Raw genomic sequence first — 17,252 nt, forward strand, 5'->3', positions numbered from 1 at the left:
TCTGAAGGTAATCCGTGACCGAAACGTTATATTTCATTGTCACAATTTCACGCCTGTCAAAATAAATAATTTTTTCACTTCATTTACAAACCCTGAGTGCTGGATTCTCTTAATTGATTAAAGCGAACCTGTCATCAGAAATTTTGCACTAAACCTAAGATTCCCCCTCTGCAGCTCCTGGGCTGCATTCTAGCAATATTCCTGTTTATTTTGGTCAGAAAGGGGGCACATAAAGACTTTGTAAAGTGGTACCATTTTGTATTCAGATCTTGATAATGGTACACGGGGGCGGGCTCTCTGGTGTCCGTTAGTCTGCCTCCCTGTCGCTTTAGGCCGTCCCCCATCGCGCAATTTCAAAGAGGTGACGTGAGGTAAGCTGGCCAGCGCAGAACGGTGGAGGCGGCGGTGAAAGCGCGACCACGAGATTATGGGCGGGTACTTGCTGATGAAAGTCACAGCATCGCCCATAATATCGCGCATGCGCGACACTTCACCAGCAGTCACACTGTGCACATTGCACAGTCTCACGAGTGTGGCACGGCGCATGCGCGAGATTATGGTCGACGCTGTGACTTATCAAGCAAGTACCCGCCCATAATCTCTTGGTCGCGCTTTCACCGCCACCTTCACCACTCTGCGCAAGCGCTGGCCAGTTTACCTCACGTCACCCCTTTGAAATTGCGCGATGGGGATGGCCTAAAGCGACAGGGAGGCAGACTAATGGACACCAGAGAGCCCCCGCCCCCTTGTACCATTATCAAGATCTGAATACAAAAAGGTACCACTTTACAACGTCTATTTTGGTCAGAAAGGGGGCACAAACAGGAACATTGCTAGAATGCAGCCCAGGAGCTGCAGAGGGGGAATCTTCGGTTTAGTGCAAAATTTCTGATGACAGGTTCCCTTTAAAGGGGTTAAATAGCCATGGTTAGTGCCAACACTGACTGATAAAGCAAGTTGTCAGCTATAGTGTATAGTTGCTGCATTTTCACCTGTGAGGGATGGGGATGCTATTCACTTCTATCTCAGGTCAGTTTTACGTCGTATTGGTGGTCACGTGACTGACTTACTATAGCGCACACAAGTTATATCCCTGTGTGATTCATTACACAAGATTGTGTTAGTAAGAAGCCCACATCTGCCAGTTCCTCATACAGTTTGATTCTTGGCCCGCTTGAAATAAAGTAAGATATTGCACTCCAAGATCAGATTTCCCTGGTTTAGTTCCTGCCATTATACTGATCTGAGGGACGCTTCAATGGCTCAATATCAATCCAGGTCTTAAATAAATTGCTTTTTTTTGGCTCACTCAGGAGCAAAAGAAAGCACAGGTCACGCCAATCACTCCAATCCTGCGGTTCTATAAACATACTGCATGCTACACCAAGGCGTACATAGAAATTCTACCATGGGACCCCATGATTTCAACACACACACACCACACCCACACAAAGATAGATAGCAAAAATTACTGTACGACCACTGCAAAATGGTCAGTTTCTGATTTTTCTCCTTAAAAAGGTATATTTGAGTTACATGTAAAATGGTTTTTTATTCTATAAACTACTAACACATCTACAAATTTCCAACAAATACATTTTGTATTTTCTGAAAATGAGAAATGGTCATAAAAAAAAGAAAAAAAAATGCATTGCTTTCGGCCCTCAAATAATGCAAAGAAAAAAAGTTCATAATCATTTAGAAACAACAATACTAATTTTATCTCAGGAAGAATTCAGAAATCAATATTTTGTGGAATAACCATGATTTTTTTTAATCACAGCTTTCATGCATCTTGGCATGCTTCCCATCAGTCTTTCACACTGCTGTTGTGAGACCTTATGCCACTCTTGGCGCAAAAATTTCAGAAGTTTATGAGCAGTGATGAGTGAGCACACCACTCACTCATCACTGCTTTCAATTGCATCGGCCTCTGACGGGAAGGGGGGGCAGTGCCAACTCACAGGCCCCATAGCGGTCGCGTGGCCTGCCTCTATTAGCGGTACGCCAATGTGCTACATTACCAGTAAGAATGTTCCCCGATTAGATAAAACAGAAAGCTTTATTCTCAAAGGCTAGAAGTTTGGCCTTATCCAAATAATCAAACATTATTAACCCCTTTACGACCGCCGATACGCCTTTTAACGGCGGTAAATAAGGGTACTTTTTCCGATCCGCCGCTTTTTAACGGCGGTCGGAAAAAAGGGTCTAGCGCCCCCCAGAGTCAGAAAATTTCCGGGGTCTCAGCTGCCGGGGGTAGCTGAGACCCTGGAGATCATGATTCGGGCCGGTTTTTCCGGTCCCCGCTCACCTGATGACCGGTATACACCGTATACCGATCATCAAGTTATAGTAAATGACCGCGCCGGTAAAAAATGATTTATCTCCCATCTGGCATGATCAAACATGCCAGATGGGAGATAAATCTTTTTCCCGGTTCCCTCCGGTCCCCCGGTGTCCCCAAAGTGCCCCCCCCGACCCCCAACCCCCTCCCGAAAATCCAAGATGGCCGCGCGCACCGGCGATCACAGCAGCGCGCCGGCCGCATTTCCACTGTTCCTATGGTTTCTGTCGTATGTGCCATAACACATACGACAGAAACCTGCTCCCTAGGCCCTGCCGGGTCCCCCCCTACCCCCCCCCGGTGTCCCCCGGTGTCATACATACCTGTCGCAGCTCTGATCCCCCGCGGCCCCCTCCTCCGGCTCCTTCTCTGCAGACTCCGGTCACATGAGCAGAGCGCAGCTGTCAGCTTCCTGTGTTCAGGACGCTGGCTGCTCGCACACTGCAGCTGTGACCCAGGGAGGGTGGGTGCAGATTCTTTGCACCCACTCTCCTCAAATGGAGGGTCTGCCCTCCTAGAAAATGGGGGATACGTTCCCTGAACGTGTCCCCCATATTCTAGAAGGTCCAGAGTCGACGTGGGACGTCCAAATGGATTATTGTGGATTTTTTTTTTTCTTTTCAATAAATTGGTCAATCAGGGAATGTTTTGGGGAGTGTTTTTTCAAATAAATTTTTTTTTGTTGTCAATTTTTTTTTATTACTGTCAATTAGTTATGTCGGGTATCTGATAGACGCCGTGACATAACTAATTGCTGGGCTTGATGCCAGGTGACATTACACACCTGGTATCAACCCCATTCATTACCCCGTTAGCCAACGCACCAGGGCGCGGGATGAGCTGGGGCGAAGCGCCAGAATTGGCGCATCTAATGGATGCGCCACTTCTGGGGCGGCTGCGGCCTGCTATTTTTAGGCTGGGAAGAGTCCAATAACCGTGGCTCTTCCCATCCTGAGAATACCAGACCCCAGCTGTCAGCTTCACCTTGGCTGGTGATCTAATTTGGGGGGACCCCACGTTTGTTTTTTTTTTTTAATTATTTATTTATAAATAATTAAAAAAAAAAAAAACAGCTTGGGGAGCCCTCCAAATTGATCACCAGACAAGATGAAGCTGTCAGCTGTGGTTTGCAGGCTACAGCTGTCTGCTTTACCCTAGCTGGCTATCAAAAATAGGGGGGACCCCACGTCATTTATTTTAATTCTTTTTTTTTTTTTTTGGGCTAAATACAAGGCTAGGCATCCTTTAGTGTCACATGAAAGGCACTAAAGGGCGCCAGCTTAGAATATGCAGGGGGGTGGGACGTTATATATGTTTGACATCTATCCATTCATCCATTGTAGCATTTTACGCTGTGTGCCCACAATCAGGGTTTGCAACGTTTTGGGCGCAGAGTGTTTTCCCTGCGTCCATAACGCTGCGTTGTGCAGTAGAAGCACAGTGGCAGGATTTTTAGAAATCCCGTGCCCACTGTGTTTCTTTTCTCCGCAGCATAAATCGACCTGTGGCGCAGCTTCCCGAGCCTCAGGATGTCAATTTATGCTGCGGAGATGAGTGTTCTTTGCAGGTAGAATAGAACTAAAGTCCACAGCAGCCTGAACCCAAATCGTGGGCATGGGCAGCTGCGTTCTCCCGTGGACAACACTCACATTTCTGCAGGAGGCTGACACTGGGTACTAGACGCCGTGTCGCTGGATCATGGCCACATAGCCTAAAGGCTACTTTACACGCTGCGATATCGGTCCCGATATCGCTAGCGTGGGTACCCGCCCCCATCTGTTGTGCGACACGGGCAATCGCTGCCCGTGCCGCACAACATCGCGCAGATGCGTCACACATACTTACCTGCCCGGCGACGTCGCTGTGACCGGCAAACCGCCTCCTTTCTAAGGGGGCGGTCCGTGTGGCGTCACAGTGACGTCACTGAGCGGCCGCCCAATAGAAGCGGAGGGGCGGAGATGAGTGGCCGGAACATCCCGCCCACCTCCTTCCTTCCTCATAGCGGCCGGGAGGCAGGTAAGGAGAGGTTCCTCGTTCCTGCGGCGTCACACATAGCGATGTGTGCTGCCGCAGGAGCGACGAACTACATCGTTACTGCTGCAGTAACGATAATCGAGAATGGACCCCCATGTCACCGATGAGCGATTTTGCACGTTTTTGCAACGATGCAAAATCGCTCATCGGTGTCACACGCAGCAACATTGCTAATGCGGCCGGATGTGCGTCACCAATTCCGTGACCCTAACGACTCCGCATTAGCGATGTCGCAGCGTGTAAAGCCCCCTTAACAGTGAGAAATTTTTTGCTACAGCAACAGTTTTGTGAAGTACCTGTGGATTCAAAATGTTTACTATACTCCTGAATAAAATCCTTGAGGGGTCCAGTTTCCAAAATGAGGTCACTTGTGGGGGGTTTCTGATGTATAGGTGCCCAAGGGGCCCTGCTAATGTGACATGGTGCGCGCAATTTACTTCAACTTTTCCAAAATTCAAATGGTGCTCCTTCCATTCCAAGCCCTCCCATTTATCCAAACAAAGGTTTTTGGCCACATGTGTGGTATCCCTGCGCTCACAAGAAATTAGATAACAACCTGTGGGGTACACGTTTTGTTGTTGCCTCTTGAAAAAGTGAAAAATGTGTCGCTAAATCAACATTTTTGTGAAAAAAATGAAAATTTCAATATGGCAACCTAAGCTTATCAAATTCTGTGAAGTATTCGTGGATTCAAAATGCTCAATATACACCTAGATTAAAGCCTTGAGGGGTCTTATTTCCAGAATGGGGTCACTTGTGGGGGACCTCCACTGCTTAGGCACCTCAGGGGTTCTCCTAATGCAACATGGCGTCCGCTATTGATTCCAGCCAATTTTGCAGTCAAATTGCACTCCTTCTCTTCTGAGCCCTGTAGTGTGCCCAAACAGTTGATTTCCACCACATACAAGATATCAACAAACTCAGGAGAAATTGCGCAATAAATTTCATGGTGATTTTTTTCCTGTTACCCTTGTGAAAAAAAAAGCTACCTGGTTGAAGTAACAATTTTGTGGTAAAATTTTATTTTTTTATTTTCATGGCTCAACGTTATAAACTTCTGTAAAGCACCTGGGGGTTCAGGGTACTCACCAAACATCAAGATAAATTCCTTGAGGGGCCTAGTTTCCAATATGGGGTCACTTGTGGTGTTTTTTTGCTGTTTACGTACCTTAGGGGTCCTCCAAATGCGACATGGTGCCCGCAATCTTTTTCAGCCAAATTTCCTTTCCAAAATTCAAATATTGCTCCTTCCGTTCCAAGCCCTCCCATTTCTCCAAACAAAGGTTTCAGACCACAAGTGAGGTATCACCGCGCTCATAAAAAGGTGGGTAACAAACATTGGGGTCACATTTTTGGAATTACCTCTTGAAAAAGTGAAAAAATTGATGCTAAAGCAACATTTTTGAGAAAAAAATGAAAATTTTCAATGTGACAACGTAACGTTATCAAAATCTGTGAAGTACCTGTGGATCCAAAATGCTCACTATACCCCTAGATAGAAGCCTTAAGGGGTCTAGTTTCCAAAATGGTGTCACTTGTAAGGGGTTTCTGCTGTTTAGGTACCTTGGCGGACATGTAAATGCAACATGGTGCCCGCAATCTATTTCAGCCAAATTTGCTTTCCAAAATTCAAATATTGCTCCTTCTGTTCCGAGCCCTCCCATTTGTCCAAACAAAGGTTTCTGACCACATGTGGGGTATTGGCGCGTTCATAAGAAAGTGGGTAACAAGTTTTGGGGTTCATTTTGTTGTGTTATTTCTTCTAAAAGTGAATAAATTTGGGGTAGAGCAACATTTTAGGTAAAATTTTATTTTTTGCTTTTTTTCATTCCACTTTGCTTTAGTTCCTGTGAAGCACCTGAAGGGTTAATAAACTTCTTGGATGTGGTTTTGAGCACTTTGAGGCGTGCTGTTTTGAGAATGGTGTCACTTTTAGGTATTTTCTGTCACTTAGGCCTCTCAAAGTCACTTCAAATGTGATGTGGTCCCTAAAAAAATGGTTTTGTGAATTTTGTTGAAAAAATGGGAAATTGCTGATGAACTTTGACCCCTTCTAACTTCCTAACCCCAAAACATTTTGTTTCAGAAATTGCGCTAATGTAAAGTAGACATGTGGGAAATGTTATTTATTAACTGTTTTGTGTGACATAACTCTCTGGGTTAAGGGCATAAAAATTAAAAGTTTGAAAATTGCAAAATTTTCCAAATTTTCATCAAATTTCCGATTTTTTCACAAATAAAAGCAAAAAATATCGTTCTAAATTTATAACTATCATGAAGTACAATATGTCACGAAAAAACAATGTCAGAATCACCGGGATCTGTTGAAGCGTTCCAGAGTTATGACCTCATAAAGTGACACTGGTCAGAATTGCAAAAAATGGCCTGGTCATTAAGTACAAAACTGGCTTCGTCCTTAAGGGGTTAAATCAACCTGAGAAATCTCACCATAGTCAGCCCATATCCATTCACACATTAGCTTGTTAGTCAAATGTACAACAAAGGGTGAAGTTATGAAGTTACATTAACCCTTTAAAGAGAACCTGTCACCAGATTATTCTGGGGCTGTGTTCAGCAAACCTGACCATGGCATGTGAGGAGAGCTGATAGAAGGGTCCATAATGGACAGCTAAACTCAGCCGTGCTGCCCCTCTATCTGAAAAGGTGCAAGTCATACCCAGCACTTTCTAATCATGCAGGAAGGTAGACCAGAGCTGTATCACACACCAAGAAGCCTAAGCAATTGAGGAAGCATGTTCTTTTTCTGACTGCTTATAATTGGGCAACTCATACATGCAAAAGTACACCTAAGTGAAAATTAACTGAAACATCTTGGACGTAACTCCTTAAGTTCCAAATATTTTGCCAATCTCTGCAGTAGAGGCAAAAAAAAAAATAATCCAAAACACGACACCCAAAACAAACAGCAACATGCCTATGCATTTTATGTCCGCATCTGGGCTGAGGAGTACTATATGTCTCCTACACCTGAGGATGTCTGAGGCTGCTGCACTGACCTGGCAGCCACTGGCCACTTGGGGATCTGGCTACCCCTTTGGGAACTCCCAAACTGGTGCCTGCTTGCTGTGATTTGTATCATCAATCCGCTAGATTGAGCCAAGTGCCATATCTTTGTCTTTTTGTACCTGCTACTAGTAGTGTTGTATACATGCAGGTTTCTTACTATATCAGGTTGTGGTTATTATGTACTATTGTTAATCTGATATGGATATATGCCTGCTCTTAAGGGATCTCTGTTTTTAGGCATTTTGTATGTTTTTTTTCAGGCGTGCACTATAGCTCTAATATAAGCAGGTGCTAGCATTTTAAACAGTGAGCACCGTTTTTATGTGTAGTGCATTTTACCACTTTTGGTAATCTGGGTTTTACCAGTATTTATGTTTGTTGTCCACTCCTGAGGAATCTCTTATTTTGGAGGGAAAACACATCGGGTGGTCTTTGACCACTTTTTAAAAACAGTGGCATGTGTGCCTTCGCCCCTTTATTCTCCAGAACTAATCTTACTGGTTGTTTGGCATTTGTATCTTTTTGGTATTTTCCCCACTTAGAGTGTGTTCGCTACGGTACATTTTGGTAATTATACTGTCCCGTATTCCACCTTATTAGGGGCTCTAGGGCCTGTAGGGACAGTTGACTGAGCAGGGGCGCCATTTGTGCAGGATTAGGGTGCCAACCTTCATGGCAAGGTAGAAATAATAGGGTTGACTAGGGGTAGCTCTCCTTGCTTAGTGTTTACATTGTTTTTGCTTATATGATGATTAAAGGTACCGTCACACAACGAGATCGCAGCGGAGTCACGGTTTCTGTGACGCATTAGCGATCCCGTTAGCGATCTCGTTATGTGTGACGTCTACCAGCGATCAGGCCCCTGCTGTGAGGTCACCGGTCGTTGCAGAATGGTCCAGGCCATTTTCTTCAAAGTCGATCTCCTGCTGGGCAGGACACATCGCTGTGTTTGACACTGTGTGACAGGGTGACAGTGACTACCGAGATCATTATACAGGTCGCTACTGCGACCTGTATTGTTCCTGCATCACTGGTAAGATCTGACTGTGTGACATCTCACCTGCGACCTCCCAGCGACTTACCTGCAATCCCTATCAGGTCGCATCGTTTTCAGGATCGCTGGTAAGTCGTGTGTGACTGGGCCTTAATGGGAACTAATACATTTTAATGATATAATACTATTAAACAGATTAGGATTCTTTTTTTCCTTGGGTTTGATATAATTGTACTCTTAATTATCCACTTGAGCTTTTTCTTTAAATTCCACTCTGCAGCCATTTCATCCCGTTCAGAAGAAAACAAAATAAATATTGGCTAAAAAGGGCCCTTAAATGGACTGTGCATGGGTCATTGTAAAGGAAGGATCGAGCAGGGACAGTTGTGACTTTGCCTATTGTGATAGATAATCTTTATACACAGGTGATGACAAGATCCACTAGTCATTGTAATCCTATCTAAAGAAAATAGCTGGAAACGTTTCCTGAAACAGGAAACGATAGTCGAAAACAGCTACAGTTGCCAGCATGAAATATGCTAGATTTTCTTCTCTTGTATACCTCTAATATGAAAGGGGGATGGGGGAGGGGGGGGGGGGACAAACCCTGTCTAATAGAGTATCACTTCAGATTAATAAGACACCTTTATGCACCATTTACCCCCACAAACCATTGATTTCACAACACATCGGCGTATGGGCTTGACATTAACGGCACCCACTGAAATGCTTGACTTGTTTTTCGCTTCCTTGTGCGGATGAGGTTTCATCGTTTTTACTGCATCAGATTAATGAAGGAGATTATGTCAGGCCCGCTGTCTGTCTGCCGGAGATAAACGTGTCACAGCTGGTTTCATAATAAAAACGCCAATATACCACGTCTACTTCCTATTGCCTAACTGATGGCGGATAACTGTCACATGCCCCCTCCTTATTGAACCACATTTCCTCTTCAGCCTCCGGCATGACAGTCACACCTCTGCAGCAGGTTGGTTAGTGTTCAGAGGTCTGACCACCTTCACCAATGTGGTGAAATTAGCTAAATCAGGGTTTCTCAACACCAGTCCTCATGTATGAGGATATCCTAGATAACACTTATGTAGTATGAGACAGTCCCCTGCTCAATATTGAAGAGATCGTGAAACATGACCTATTGGGGGGGCCTTGAAGACTTGAGTTATGACACTGGACTAACTGGTGACATAACTTGGATAGTTTTTCGGGATCCAGGTAATCAGGGGACCATACCTACCACGGAGCCGGGTACTGCTTTGCACTTGTTCCAGGTCTTACAGTAGGCAGTACACTTTGATATTACCAATTTTGGTCCCTTCAGGAGCACATACACAAAAAGCTGTAAGGTGACCTATAGCTTGTCTATGGTGCCATTTTGTCCCGTGTGTTTATGCAAAATACATTGTACCAACTATTCAGCCAACAGTCGAAATCCAACATGTCCAATCCCTAGTTCTCCCGAACATTAGGCTAGGTTCACATTTCCGTTTTAAATCCATCAGGTCCGTCAGCAACAGATCAGTCATTTTTTTAGATGTCAACTGACGCAACGGATGTATTTTCACAGGAGTCCTTTCACAGGAATCCTGTGAAAAAAAAACAAAAACTGATGCGTCGCGTCCGTTCCATCCGCTGTGCGTCCATTTGACGGACCAGTCATGATCCGTTTGTGTTTGGGACAGCCCAGTGGGTGTGCCAAACATGCTGGGCATACTCAGTAGAGCATGACGGAATCCAGCGCTGGATTCCGTTGTAAGACAGATTACGACGGAATCCAGCACCATAGACATCCATTACAAGCGTGACGGATGGCGATTGATTCCTGCACGGTGCGTTGATTTTGATGGCCCGAAAAACGTTACATTCTGCATTGTTTCCGCTCGGCGATCAGTCCAAAAACGACTGACCGCGGCACAGCGGATGCAACACCAAGTCATCAGTCGCAATCCACCACTAATACAAGTCTATGGGACACAACGGAATCTGCTAAATGGATTGCGTCGTTTACCATAGCCGCGGATTGTGACTGATACATTTTAACAGAAATGTGAACCTAGCCTTATAATAAACATACATGCAACTCTGATACAAGGCTGGGGCTACACAACCAAACACATTTGTACAACTTTGAGCTCTTATTTTGCTATAAACATGCAAGTCAAGTACAGACGACTTACACTGACACTTTCTTGCCTGCGACCAAACTCCAACACATTTGGAAACATGTGAGTGTTGTAGTTAACAATGACAATCCATAGGAAGTTAATGCATCCAGTGTTGCAACAAGGCACTGCGATTTCAGATGAGGACTTACACCACTAGCATATACTGTATGTCAGGAACTTTACCCAGTGTATACAGGGGGGGACTGCAATTTAAAACAGAAGTCAACATCTGCATTTTTCTGTAATGAAGTATAATCAACTGTTTCACAAAACGTTAACAAAGCGTCCAAAATGTATCTAAGGCTATGTGCCCACGTAGCGTATTTTACATGGTTACGCTGCGTTCTGCACTGCAGCCTAACTGCATGCGTCCTGTGTCCCCAGCACAATCTATGAAGATTGTGCCTAATCCATGCCCACGTGGCGTATTAGAACGCAGCGCTTCAGCTACTGCCGAAGCGCTGCGTTCTAAGTAGTGACATGTGACTACTTTCGTGTGCTTTGTATGCAGCCCCCGCGCTGTCTATGGGAGAGGCAGAATCCAGAGCGCATGAAATCGACTTTTCAGTACGCACTGTTTCTGCAGCGATTTGAAGCGCACGTGTGCTGTTCAAATCGCTGCAGAAATGTCTGCAGGGACAGAACGCAACGTGGGCACATATCCTTATGCTCTTCTGATTCACCTTTTAAGTTGCGGAATTCCAAGCAAATATTTAGTGATCATTTAGATAGAAATTAGCCTGGATTATTACATGGCACACCGATTCCCAGTATCACTCCGCTCATTAACTCTGCGTGAGTGATACCGCTTCAAGTAACTGCTGAGGAACACAGTAGGACCTGACAGTGGCGTAGATGTCAGGGGTCCGGTAAGTGCCATTTTGCTGGGGTATGTCTGCCTTCTTTTGGGTGTAAAGCTATCCATTTCCCAAAAAATAAGGCCTACCCTGAAAATACTCCCTAGCACATTTTTCAGGAGAAGATTATAAAACACACACACACACACAAAGTCTTACAAGTCAGAATTATTTTTGCATATGATAAAAGACGGAGCCTTCCATGTAGTCCTAATTGTTACCTATTCTGGGCCCCCATGTTAGGGCTCATACAGGAATCAGATTTTCCACATACAGATTTGTCTGTTTTTTTATGGTTAGGATTTGTACCGTTAAGGCTATGTGCGCACGCTGCGTTTTTTTAAACCAGAGATGCAGCGTTTTTTACCCACCAAACAAAAAACCCGCAAAGACACGCGTTTTTTTCCCATTACATTCAATGGGTGAAAGACGCAGGGAAAAAAAACAAAACAAAAGAATTGACAAGCTGTAGTGGTCACCACAAAGACGCAGCTAAAAAAAAACTGCAACGTGTGGACAGGAAAAATGAAATCTCAGACTTTGCTGGGGAATGAAATGTATGCAGTTATGAGACCAAAACTGCACCCAAACAAATGTGCAAAAAATGCAGTGTGCGCACATGGCCTAAGGCTATGTGCCCATGGGACAATGTACCCGCGGATATATCCGCAGGTACGTCTGCAGGTTTCCATGAATCCGCAGCTATCCATTGCTGCGAGATTCCATAGAAATAGCTGCGGTAAGCCTGCGGACATTCGTGCAACTTACCTGCGGAAGCCCCGGCCTCTATCTCCATAGTGGAGAGCCGGGAATTCCACAGGAATAATTGCATGCAGTTATGGGCGGCTGTGGGACATCCGCAGCATATTCTGCAGCCGCACATACCGCAGCATAGACACAGCACTCCCCATGTCCCCATAGGATAACATGAGGCATGTCTGTACGTGCTAAAACCTGCAGATTTATCTAGAAAATACAGATAAATCTGCAGATGTTCCGTGGCAAAATCCACAGAAGCAAGCTCCCGTGGGCACATAGCCCATTAGTTTATATATGAACGGGACATTTTTGTGGATGGAGTGGTCCACAGCAAAATCCAGAGACCCATATGAGATTTTTATCAAGTTACGGATCAAACCAATCCAGGCATATGGGGGGGCTCCATGACGAAGAACAACAAAGATACGAAACTAATCTTTGGGTTGCCTCTGAATGAGTGTAAATATAAAAGTGAGCACATGCACTGCAATGGTAACAACTGGCTGTGCACAGGGCTGCTCTGGGCTTTGAAAGCCATGAAGCGGTTGCAATAAGTGACCGGTCCGTTCTTCCACTGGGCAATGGCTCACTTATTTCTGGAAAAAACCACACAGCAAAAAAAAAAAAAAAAGTCAGAAAAGAACAGCAGAGCAGTGTGCACAGTCTATGGTAAAGCCGGCCCCAATACATGGAGACGGGCATACACAGGTCCGGGCACCATACCCCAGACTGGCACAAGCTAATCATGTGGGTCCCTTACACTTGGTGACAGCTCAGATCTGGCCACTTGCACTCCTGGCCAGTATGGACAGCGCCACCCGTCGCCTGTGCCCTATAAGAAGCCCTCCAGATGGCACAGGCTCAGTGGCACACAATGCCCACCTTCGGAGTGTCAGACTATATGCTGCTGTCATTCCTGCCACCGTGCCCCACACCTACCGATCAGATGCCAGGACTTCCTGCGCCCATAGGTCCGAATGACAGAGTGCCGATCCGATTCGTAGCCAACCAGAGGGGTGCAGATGCCATCAGCTACCTGCCCAACCAGCAGGAGGAGCCCGGCGTAAAACGAGTCGAATCCCAGCACCGAGTGAAAGTAGACCAAGAAGTAGGTGAACCACATGGAGGCGCAGAGGTCGTTCAGGTAGTGGCCAGTGGCATAGCCCAGCTTCTGGCACAGGCTCAGGGCGGGCACAGAGTCTGCCATCACTCCGCTGTGTAATGACTGCCAGCATCTGCTCACACACCTGCCCTCATAGCCCTGTCCTGCTCAGCTGCAGCCGGCCATGGCGGTCCGGGCTATCACTACGCCGTGCTGCGACTACGAGCGGCGCCGACCATCTGAGCTGTGACTACAGCGCCGCGTTATATTCCGGGGTCTAAATCCTAGTAGGGCCACGGACCAATCACAGATGCATCAGCTCAGAGCCCAGGAGGATTGGCAGCTCGTTCACCAATCAGGAGAGCGCTAGAGGCAGAGCCTGGTTACCGCTTACTCCCGCCCCCTCGCCCAAAACTTGTGACTAGATTCCCGGTTAACCGGTTCCTTGCCGGGGTGTAGTGATTGCCTTCCTGCCGCTGGCTGTAGACAGTGAAGCGACAGAAGTTTGTGTTCCAAGAAAAGCAAATACGAGGGCACGTAACCCCCGGCATTAGAGAGACGGCTGGTGCTAGCAGGTGCGGAGCTCAGGAGACATACTAATGGTTCATTAACCCAGCAAGCACTGGCCTGATAAACGCATACGCTTTTCATTGACGCGTTTTAAGCCAAATGTATCCAGTATGATAATCGCACTCGAGTATATTCCAATATTGGCATAGTATAGTAATAAATGATGCCCCGACGATTATACTATGTCCCCCTGTATAAAAATCACCCACCCCTCCCCAGATTACACTAAGACCCCCCACAGTGCCCCCTGCTATATGTATATATACACATCACCAATATCAATCCGCCCCTCCCCAGATTATACTAAGACCCCCCACAGTGCCCCCTGCTATATGTATATATCCACATCACCAATATCAATCCGCCCCTCCCCAGATTACACTAAGACCCCCCACAGTGCCCCCTGCTATATGTATATATACACATCACCAATATCAATCCGCCCCTCCCCAGATGATACTAAGACCCCCCACAGTGCCCCCTGCTATATGTATATATACACATCACCAATATCAATCCGCCCCTCCCCAGATTATACTAAGACCCCCCACAGTGCCCCCTGCTATATGTATATATCCACATCATCGATATTAATCCACCCCCTCCCCAGATTATACTGAGACCCCCACAGTGCCCCCCTGCTATATTAATATATCCACATCATCAATATCAATCCGCCCCCCTCCCCAGATTATACTGAGACCCCCACAGTGCCCCCCTGCTATATTAATATATCCACATCACCAATATCAATCCGCCCCTCCCCAGATTATACTAAGACCCCCACAGTGCCCCCTGCTATATGTATATATCCACATCACCAATATCAATCCTCCCCCTCCCCAGATTATACTAAAACCCCCCACAGTGCCCCCTGCTATATGTATATATACACATCACCAATATCAATCCTCCCCTCCCCAGATTATACTAAAACCCCCCACAGTGCCCCCTGCTATATGTATATATACACATCACCAATATCAATCCGCCCCTCCCCAGATTATACTAAAACCCCCCACAGTGCCCCCTGCTATATGTATATATACACATCCCAATATCAATCCGCCCCTCCCCAGATTATACTAAAACCCCCCACAGTTCCCCCTGCTATATGTATATATACACATCACCAATATCAATCCGCCCCTCCCCAGATTATACTAAGACCCCCCACAGTGCCCCCTGCTATATGTATATATCCACATCATCGATATTAATCCACCCCCTCCCCAGATTATACTGAGACCCCCACAGTGCCCCCCTGCTATATTAATATATCCACATCATCAATATCAATCCGCCCCCCTCCCCAGATTATACTGAGACCCCCACAGTGCCCCCCTGCTATATTAATATATCCACATCACCAATATCAATCCGCCCCTCCCCAGATTATACTAAGACCCCCACAGTGCCCCCTGCTATATGTATATATCCACATCACCAATATCAATCCGCCCCCTCCCCAGATTATACTGAGACCCCCACAGTGCCCTCTGCTATATGTATATATCCACATCACCAATATCAATCTGCCCCCTCCCCAGATTATACTAAGACCCCCACGGTGCCCCCTGCTATATGTATATATCCACATCACCAATATCAATCCGCTCCCTCCCCAGATTATACTAAGACCCCCACGGTGCCCCCTGCCATATGTATATATCCACATCACCAATATCAATCCGCCCCCTCCCCAGATTATACTAAGACCCCCACAGTGCCCCCTGCTATATGTATATATCCACATCACCAATATCAATCCGCCCCTTTCCCAGATTATAATAAGACCCCCACAGTGCCCTCTGCTATATGAATATTTCCACATCATCAAGGTCAATCCGCCCCCTCCCCAGATTATAAGACCCTGCTGTCACGTCCCCTAGCGCATGCGGGAGCAGGGACGCGTCACCATGGCTCCCGTGCATGCGCAACGACGTAGAGACAGTGGCAGTCAGGCCATTGAGACAGGCCAGAGATCCACGCAAGCTCACAAGAAGATTAGATCTAACACGGCGGATAGGTAAGTAATACGAGCGGCTGCTGATAAGTCTTTGGCTTTACCCAGAAAGAAACGAGATAGAACGATGAAACTTTATATTTATTCCACATACCCTCCACTGATGTCAACACACTTATTACACCGGTATTCCAAGTTCTGTAAGCCTAGCAAAAAGAAGGATTTCAGTTGTGCCTCAAACCAGGCATCTGTAGCAGCCATGGCATCAGAAATGGTGTGAAATTTGGTACCCTTGAGGTGTTTCTTCAGGTTTGGAAACAGATGATAGTCGGAGGGAGCTAGATCTGGTGAATAAGTGGGGTGGTCAACCAGATGGAAGCCCAGCTCTGCCGGTTTTGCCGTGGTCACTTGTGCAGTGTGAGCGGAGGCGTTGTCTTGCAGGAAAAAGATTTCTTTGGACAGCTTGCCATGCCTTTTGTCCTTCAGAGCTGCCTTCAATTGGTCCAAACGTTCAATATAATACCTTGCATTGATGGTGGAACCCTTTTGAAGGTGGTCCACTAGCAGTACGCCCTCCTTATCCCAGAACACAGACGCCATAATCTTAGTGGCTGATTTTTGCACCCTGAACTTCTTTGGATGAGAACCACTGTGCCTCCACTCTTTTGACTGCTCCTTGTTTTCAGGGTCATACAAATAAATCCAGGTCTCATCCACAGTGACCAGTCGATCCAGGAAGTTTTTATCAGTTCGGAAACGCTGACAAATGGACCGGGAAGTTTTCACTTGCATGCTTCTCTGATCTGTTGTCCAACATTTGGGGACACACTTTGCAGATCACTTCCTCATGTCCAAATGTTCATGGATAATGACACAAATACGTTCACAGGAAATCCCCATGATGTCTGCTATTTCTTTAGCTGAAATTCGTCGATTCTCCACTATGAGGTTGTGCACATCATTAATGATCTCCAGAACAACAACCATTCTCTGTCATCCAGAACGTTCCTCATTATTGATGCTGAAGTCGCCCATTTTAAATTTGGCAACACAGTGCTTAACTGTGGAATATGAAGGGCATTGATCCCTCAATGTCTGCGACATATCACCGTGAATATCCTTCGCGGACTTTCCTTGCAGAAACAAGAATTTTATCACTCCTCTGCTCTCAATTACTGTGAATATCGCATTAGACATAACCATTTTGTTTTCCCATATGCATAGAACACTGTTGCCATAAGCAACAAACACACAATTTTGAAAACATATATTAGACACATAAGGCTTTCATGTGATGTAACATTCATTACCATAGAAACAAAAAAAAGATCACAAAGCCAAAGACTTATTAGCAGCCCTTCTTAAAGTCATACAGTCACGCATGTCCATGAACTCATCCCACGCACAGAGATCCGTTCT

At 45.9% G+C, this 17,252-nt stretch overlaps 1 protein-coding gene across 2 annotated transcripts in view; it reads right to left on the reverse strand.

The window, feature by feature from the left end:
- The window catches only part of MFSD12 (major facilitator superfamily domain containing 12), a 97,643-nt gene extending 84,057 nt beyond the window's left edge, over positions 1 to 13,586 (reverse strand). For both annotated transcript variants that reach the window (XM_075337798.1, XM_075337799.1), the window contains exon 1: positions 13,135 to 13,586. In XM_075337798.1, coding sequence (XP_075193913.1) covers positions 13,135 to 13,402 — 268 coding nt within the window. In that variant the 5' untranslated portion in view covers positions 13,403 to 13,586. The remainder of the gene's footprint in view (positions 1 to 13,134) is intronic.
- Positions 13,587 to 17,252: the final 3,666 nt, after the last annotated feature.

This window comes from Anomaloglossus baeobatrachus, chromosome 1, assembly GCF_048569485.1.
Source record: "Anomaloglossus baeobatrachus isolate aAnoBae1 chromosome 1, aAnoBae1.hap1, whole genome shotgun sequence".
Classification (NCBI taxonomy): Eukaryota; Metazoa; Chordata; class Amphibia; order Anura; family Aromobatidae; genus Anomaloglossus; species Anomaloglossus baeobatrachus.